This window comes from Nothobranchius furzeri, chromosome 11 (assembly GCF_043380555.1).
Source record: "Nothobranchius furzeri strain GRZ-AD chromosome 11, NfurGRZ-RIMD1, whole genome shotgun sequence".
NCBI lineage: Eukaryota > Metazoa > Chordata > Actinopteri > Cyprinodontiformes > Nothobranchiidae > Nothobranchius > Nothobranchius furzeri.
The window spans coordinates 72,501,150-72,509,600 of NC_091751.1; the positions used below are offsets into that span (position 1 = coordinate 72,501,150).

Below are 8,451 nucleotides of genomic sequence, written 5' to 3' on the forward strand. Positions count from 1 at the left end.
TTTCCCTAATTGACTCCTTCCTGTTTATAAGCCTTGTCTTGTCATTCTGTGTTTGTCGGTCCATTGTTGCTGTCAGTGGGTCTGTTGTATTTCTGTCAGCAGTTGTTAGTGCTCTGTCTGAGCTTTGTCTCTTGGTCTTCGTGCTCCTTGTGAGTTTTTGGTCTCCTGGTTTTTTGTGCTCTAAGTGAGCTTTGGGTAACTGTGCTCTGGACTTTAGGCTCACTGCCTGGATTTATTTTTTGTTTCCTCCACCAAATAAAAGGATTTTTACTTTACACCATCTCCTGCCTCGTGTCATCCTGGGTAATCTGCATTTTGGGTTCTAAACATCCCCACATCGTGACACACAGCAGTGGAGTTCATGTCTATTACAGAGCCTTTAACTTAGAGCAGCACGTTTCAGGCTCCACACACAAAATAGGACACACTCTAGATCTTGTTTTCTCTTTGGGACTAAACATCAATCATTTACATGTTGAAGAGGGTCATGTGCGTGACCACAGCTGCATTTTCTTTAAAGTCCTATCTACTGTTGAATCTGTCCCTCACAACCTAAAATCAGAGACGTATCATTAATCAGTCAGCAGTGGATTTTCTAGATTATTTGACAGCAGCTCAGTTCAGGGTGATGATCCAAGCTTGTTTGTGCAATCTTTGAACAAACAATGCAGCAGCATCTTGGATATAGAAGCTCCTGTTAAGCAGATCACATTATCTAACAAGAGAAAAAGTCACTGGATTAATCAAGACATTTACAGTTTCAGAAGGACACACCGCAGAGCTGAGAGACGATGGAAGTCGACTAGATTAGAAAGTCACGGGCTGCACTTTAAAGAACTGATCATATCTCCCGCATCTACTTCCTACCCCCCATCCAACCCCCCTCCTCCCAATCATGGTCCGTCTTTACTCCTGTAGATTTCCAGGACATTTGCCTCATTCAGAAACACATGAAACCAACCTCATGCCCTGCTGATTTCATTCCTACTTCCTTGTTAATCAGGATGTTTGACCAAACTGACCCATGCATTGTAGATTATATTAATTTATCCCTACAATCTGGCTCTGTACCGTCTGTTTTCAAACATGCGGTTATTGAACCTATCCTTAAAAAAACAAGTTTGGACTCATCTCGGCCTAAAAATGACAGACTCATTTCTAAACTACCCTCTATCTCTAAGATATTGGAAAAGGTTGTGGCAGATCAGCTGATGACTTTTCTGGAACTACACAACAGTTTTGATAAATTCCAGTCTGGTTTTGGTAAAAAGCGTTCAACAGAAACAGCTTTGCTTAAAGTTTCCAGCGACATCATGATGGCTGCAGACAACGGGGAATTCACAGTGTTAGTGTTATTAGATCTTTCTGCAGCTTTTGACTCTGTTGATCACCGCATCTTATTTAACAGACTTGGTGACTCGGTGGGGATCTCTGGAACTGGTCTAGACTGGTTTAGATCTTACCTTTCTAACATAAGTTACAGTGTCTGTAGAAACCAAATCATGTCAGATTCTACTGATCTGTTCTGTGGTGTGCCCCAAGGCTCTGTTTTGGGCCCACTGTTGTTTCTACTGCACATACACCCTCTTGCACAGATAATTGATTCATTTCATATTGTCTCTTATCACCTATATGCAGATGACATTCAGGTGTACTGCTCCTTTAAGGATTCTGAGTTCTATAAACTGAATTACTCGAGTGTCTATCAGCGATCACCAGCGGGCTAGAAGATAACTTCCTTCAGTTAAACTCTGAAAAGACTGAATGTCTGATCATTACCCCTGAGAGCATGGTTCCCCTGATTAGTCTAAAACTTGGTTATTTATCTTCTGTCGTCAAGACAAACTTAAGAAATTTGGGTGTTTTTTTTTGACCAATCAGTGTCTCTTGAAGGTCACTCAAAAACGTTGGTCTGAAACTGTTTTTATCGTTTAAGAAATATCTCCAAACTGTGAAGGTTGGTGTCAAAACATGAACCTGAAATGGTTCTCCATGCCTTTATCTCCTCGCGTCTAGATGACTGTAACACACTCTTCATGTGTTTTAACATAAAAACCCTTGAGCGCCTTCAGTTGGTCCAGAACTCTGCAGCGAGGCTCCTAACTGGAGCAAACAGAAGAGCACACATCACTCCTGTTCTGACGTCTCTGCACTGGTTACTCGTTAACTTTAGAGTTCGTTTACAGTCCTGACTAGAACTTTCAGGGCTCTACATGGTCAAGCTCCTCCCTATTTTACTGACCTGTTAAAGCCTTATGCTCCAACCCGAGCCCTCAGGTCCACCCACCAGAACCTTCTAGAAGTTCCAAAGACCAGATGTAAAAGTGGAGGTGATCGCTCCTTCCAGACTGTTGCACCCCGACTCTGGAATGATCTTCCTTTATCCTTACGCAGCGTTGGTAGTCTGGACACTTTTAAAAAACAGCGAAAGACCCTTTTATTTAAAGCTGCTTCTACACATAAACCTTTATTTTCTTATTTTTAACTCAAATTTGTAATCAGCCGTGGATTCCTCTTCCGGTCGGCATTCTAGGAATTGAAACTAGGAATCAAAATAATAAACTTTGAACGATTCCGGGGAAAACTATCAATCAGTCAATCAGCTTTATTTATATAGCACTTAATCTTACAATACATGCAACTCAAAGTGCCCCGCATACCCACATTCCCTCCCATCCCCAGGATTGTTAAACAGTCTGACAATAAAATCCCCTTTACAACACTCATCCTCCGGCACACACACACACACACACACACACACACACACACACACACACACACTTGCCCCATGGAAAAAACATGATTGGCTGAGATCAGATGAGCCAGACCAGCTAAGATAAGGAAACACCATCAGGGGAGCCATCTGCCCCGACAGCAGCAGATCCACAGCAGCAGCTGAGGCACCGACACAGGGTGCCCAGGGCAGGGAGGGCAGAGACCCCCACCACCACCTAGGCACACATGGAAATCACCCAGGCCGCCACAGCCGACCACCACCGCCGGGGCAGAGGGCTCCCACAGAGGAAACACCGGAAAAAGGTTAAATTAGGGTTAAAATATAAAATCAAGAGCTTAAATGAGTATTGTAATATAAAAGGTTATATAGATATTAAAATAATGTTGATCATAAATCTAAGCTAAAAAAACTATTTAAAAGCACGTATAAAAGAATTAATTCACTCAATAAAATAAATAGATAAATAAATAACCTAATTATTTTATTTATTTATTAATTTAAAAAGTGAGAGTAATCAGTTAAAAGCTAAGATAAAAAGATGGGTCTTTAGCCTACTTCTAAAAACATGAACGCTCTCTGCGGCCCTGAGGTCCCATGGCAGCTCGTTCCAGAGCCGAGGACCGTAGTACTGGAAGGACGCCTCGCCGTGAATATGTGTCCTAACTTTAGGGATGACAAGGAGATGGCTGCCAGAGGAGCACAGAGGTCGCGTGGGTTCATACGGTAAAGCAGTTCTGAAAGATAAGAAGGCCCAAGACCATTAAGACACTTAAAAACTATTAAAAGTATTTTAAAATGGATCCTGAAACATTCGGGGAGCCAATGCAACGATTCTAAAACTGGTTTGATGTGCTCCCGCCTCCCGGTCTTCGTCAGGACACGTGCTGCTGAGTTTGTAATAGTTGTAGACCTGAAAGCAGGGCATTGCAGTAGTCTATCCTACTGGTGATAAAAGCTAACTAACAGTTGGTCCCGGTCCCAATCGATGCTCGATGCCCACCCCTAGTCAGGACCCATCTCCCCAAATGTAGCTGAAGGAAGGCTCCCCTCTCATTCATTGGGGTAAACCTCAATGCACAGGCACCAAGATGAGGGGCAGCAAGTATGCCCAACTCTGCTCAGCGCCCGTCAGTGAGACCAACACCAGAGTGGTAGAAAGTCTAACCCCACTCGAGAAAACTACTTTCATCATCAAAAGGGGTCTTTGGGCTGCACTTTGTCTGATCTGTCACCTAGGACCTCCACTGAGGACTCAAGCTTCAAATAAGCACTGTTGAACTCCACCAGGAGTGCAGCCTGTGTTCTTCCAGCTTTGCCATTAGCATAGCTGCAACAGTCACTGATGCCTTCTTCTTTAATTCCTCTTGCTGAGCTTTACTTGACATCTCTGTTCCTTGTACTTACCCATCAAGTAATGGTGAGCAGATGAAGTGGACAGAGTAAACTTATTAAAGGGTTTATAAGTAATAGGTGGGAGGGCACAAAAAGACGACTACTCCATCTTGCTCCAAAACTGGGATGTCATAAGGACAAGATAATAAAAAAATCATCTCTGGAGGCCCTTCAGAGCTTCCATACTTTTAACTAATTATGCTGATTGTTTATTCCTATTTTCATAGGATCCAGCATATCAAGAAAAGAAGAAGCAGTGCAAAGAACTCCGGAAAAAACTCTTTCACATCAAACACCTGGTGAAGATCTATGACCAAGGTTTTTGTTAAGGGTTTTGTTCACAACCGTCCTCCACCTCTGTCATGGTTCATACGCTGCATGCTTGCTTAGTATGAGGATTGCTGTAAAGACTCTGACACTAGTCAGTGACTCGATGCGACCTGCTGGGTTCCTGTAGGAAACTTTTTAATGACTGGCTTACTGACCTGACCTGTATTGTTTACTGTGTGAAGGTCCTTGAGACGACTCTGGTCGTGATTTGGTGCTTTATAAATAAACTGAAATGAATTGAAACTGAACTAAACGAGATCATCACTTTGTGAAGGGCTAGAAATGAAAATATTGTCCTCTGCAACATTCCTCGGAGATACCGAAGACAGTAAAGATGGAACAGTTGATTGAAAAGATGCTATAGCGTCGTCAGATAGTGAAACTTACCTTCATGTCTGGAGAACTCTGTTATTAATAAACTTTAAAGTTAAGCATCTTTGGTACGTTCGTTCTGTGTTCAGCTTCTAATTCCATTTTTGATTCTTTTTTAAAACACAGGAAAGGTTTTTCTTTATCTTGCTAACAGTTTCGTTTGCGTCTGCAAACTTCCTCAGGCTGACGCTGATGGTGGCGTCACTTCCTTCTCCGTTTATCCGCGGGCAGCAGAGGACGTTGTCGCCCTCTACTGCCCGCTCTCCCCTCTCCGATGATGCAGTCCCATGCGTGATCCAATGAGTAAACTCCATCGTCCCTGTTCATGGTCCCACATCCACGTCTCCTTATCTCGATAGCTTCTTTTATCCATCTTTTGTATTTTTCTTGTTCGGTGTTTATGATCCTTGTGTTGTCCCAGTCCATTACATGGTTTTCTCTTGTGCAGTGATCTGTTACGGCTGACTTCTTTATTGTACTTTCTGCTTCTTCTTTTGCTGCTCTTCTGTGTTTTCTACTTGTTTCTTTCTCGCACTCCTTTCTGTGTTCTATTGTCCGTGTGTTGAGTTGGCGTCCGGGTTCTCCTATGTATGTTTTATTGCAGAGTTTGCATGGGATTTCATAAACGACTCCACATTTGGTATCTTGTCTTTTGGGTGCACTAGTCTGTTTCTAACTGTTGTGTATGGTTTTGTTGGTGTGTTTGTAACGTGATGACGGAGCTATTCCACCGAAGGTTATTTACCCTCTCTCCTCAGATGTCTCTGACACATAACTAATCTGCATGAGACTGCCTGCTCTGCTTCTAAACTGCTTCCTTTCCAGCTCAAGAGAAGAAAGAAGACGAACTCTTTCTTTTTAATAAATCAAAGAACTCTATTTTTAATAAAGCTAATCAAACAAAGTGTTAGTCGGATAATAATGTGGACCAATCTGTGAAATAATGTTATGATTAGTAAGCTTTAATAAGTAATATGACTTGAATCTAGCTGAACTAGAGATCCTGATCCACGTAAACACATGACACATTGCTTTTACTCATCCAATCAGAACCTTCCTTTCTGAAGCGTGGCGTAGTTTCTGTGGTGTTTATAAATCTGTCCCAACTTTCATTCGACCGTAAATCAAAACATCAGATTAATAAAACCAGTCCCCACGCCATCTTAGTTCAGTTCACCGCATTCTAAGAGAAGTATCGGACCGGCCACCCGGACTTCCTTTTTAAGCAGAGAACCAACAAGCTGGATAAAATCTGTTGCACTTTACCAACCAAGCAACGGTTCCTTTCAGAATAAAAGCTGAACTCACTGACCCTCAGGGTCCATCTGACGCTGTCAACCAACTGTCGCTTTTTACCTGGAGACAATCCAAAGACTAGTCTGTCGTACTGCTGACGCTGTTTCATCGGCTCCGGTACCGAAGAGGGGTCGAGGACCTGGCATTCTGGATCTGTACGGAGGTCTCATCCTGAAGGGTATGTGTGCAGCGACAACATGGCGTCTCATGTGTTTATGAAACTCTGATCATAGCTTAAGAGCAAAACATCACTTCATCATTCAGACTTGCTTCTCCGGATACGAGAGAAGAAGAAAAAGAAAATATCATTTCTATAGCGCCTCTCAAGATAAAAACCACGAGGCGCTTCACAAAAACAAAAAATGTAAAAATATAAAAAAGAATTTAGAAAATGTTTAAAAATATATTTAAAATGAGCAAAAATAGACAATTGTGATTAAAAAAATGTTAAGAAAGAGAGAGAGTGAACAGGAAAGAGGGAGATCAGTGGATCCTGAGGAAGGTGGAATAGGTGGGGAGAGCAGAATAAAGAGAGAGAGGTGAAGAAGGTCATACAAAAGCCAGCTTGAACAAGTGAGTCTTCAGCTGCTTTTTAAAGGAGACCCCTGAGTCCACTGATCTCAGGCTCAGGGGGAGAGAGGTCCAGAGTCTGGGGGCCACAGCAGCAGATGATCTGTCACCTTTGACCTTTAGCCTGGTGCTGCACAACCAGTAGGCTTTGTTCACTGGACCTCAGGGACCTGCTGGGGGTGTAGGGACTAAGAAGATCACCAATGTAAGATGGTGCTTGTCCATGTAAGGCCCTATAGACCAGAACCAGGATCTTGAAATGAACCCTGAAGTTGACTGGCAGCCAGTGAAGCTGGAGGAGAAGCGGGGTGATGTGGGTGTGTTTGGAGGACTTGGTCAGAAGCCGAGCACAGGTGTTCTGAACCACCTGTAGACGGTTCAGGGAGGTTCTGCTCAGACACGTGAAAAGAGAGTTACAGTAGTCTAAGCGTGAGGAGATGAAGGTGTGGAGAACTGTCTCAAGTTCAGAGCGGGACAGAATGGGACTCAGCTTAGCAACGTTCCTGAGATGGGAGAAGGAAGAGCCAACAAGAGAACTGACATGAGAATCCAGGGTGAGAGCTGGGTCAAAGGTCACGCCAAGATTCCTGACAGAAGGTTTGGTGTGGGAAGCAAGCTGACCAAGAGAGTCTCTGACTTTGGGAACCAGCTTGTCTGGGGCACAGATGAGGATCTCAGTCTTATCTTCATTCAGCTGAAGAAAGCTCCCACCATCCAGGTTCTGATAGAGTCTAAGCAGGTGTGTAACAGCTGCAGCTTAGACATCTCATGGGGCTTAAAGGAGATGTACAGTTGGATGTCATCTGCATAAAGATGGTAGGAAATTCCTTCGAAGGAGCTCAGGATGTGCTGAAGAGGAAGCAGACAGAGGAGGAAGAGCAGAGGCCCCAGCACAGAACCTTGTGGGACACCATGGGTAAGAGAGGTGGTGGAGGACCTAAACTTGGAGACGGCCACAGAAAAGGAGCGCTCAGAGAGATAAGAGGAGAACCACTCCAGAGCAGATCCTGATAGGCCTACCCAGTCTCTCAGCCTCTCCAGTAGCAGGTGATGGTCAACAGTGTCAAAGGCTGCAGTCAGGTCCAGCAGGACCAGAACAGAACAGTCCCCTGCATCACTGTGAGTCAGAAGGTCATTAGAGACCCTAAGAAGAGCTGTTTCAGTAGAATGAGCTCTACAAAAACCTGACTGGAAGCTATCATAGATGTTATGTTCATCAAGAGCAGCTGTGAGTTGTTTAGCCACAACCTTTTCCAAGATCTTGGAGATGAACGGAAGTTTAGAGATGGGTCTGAAGCTGCTATGGAGAGAGGGGTCGAGACTCGGTTTTTTAACAAGCGGGTGGATTACAGCGTTCTTAAAGTAAGCAGGGACCTGACCAGAGACCAGAGAAGCATTAATTATAGAGAGCACGCTGGGACCGATGGACTGAAAAGCACTTTTAAACAAAGATGAGGGTAAGATGTGGAGGGGGCATGCAGAGGTCTTCATAGAGTTAACTAGTTTGGTTAACTCCGGCAAAGAAACAGGAGCAAAGCTATCTAGGCTGATGGGCCTGGTTGGAGTCGGGAGAGGCGGCGATAAGGCTGAAGGAGAGATGCTAGATCTAACCTTATAGACTTTGTCCACAAAGAAAGTTCTCACAGTCTGCAACAGAGTGGATGGAGGCTGTAGGAGAGGCAGGAGAGACGATGCTGCTGATGGTGTTAAATGAATGAATTACAAATTCAATATTTATTTGGAAACTTTAACAT

The 8,451-nt window shown here is 43.7% G+C and overlaps 1 protein-coding gene across 1 annotated transcript in view; it reads left to right on the forward strand.

The window, feature by feature from the left end:
- Positions 1-4,458, forward strand: part of LOC107394980 (occludin) — a 130,405-nt gene extending 125,947 nt beyond the window's left edge. Inside the window, exon 8 of the mRNA XM_070541838.1 lies at positions 4,357-4,458. Coding sequence (XP_070397939.1) covers positions 4,357-4,458 — 102 coding nt within the window. The remainder of the gene's footprint in view (positions 1-4,356) is intronic.
- Positions 4,459-8,451: the final 3,993 nt, after the last annotated feature.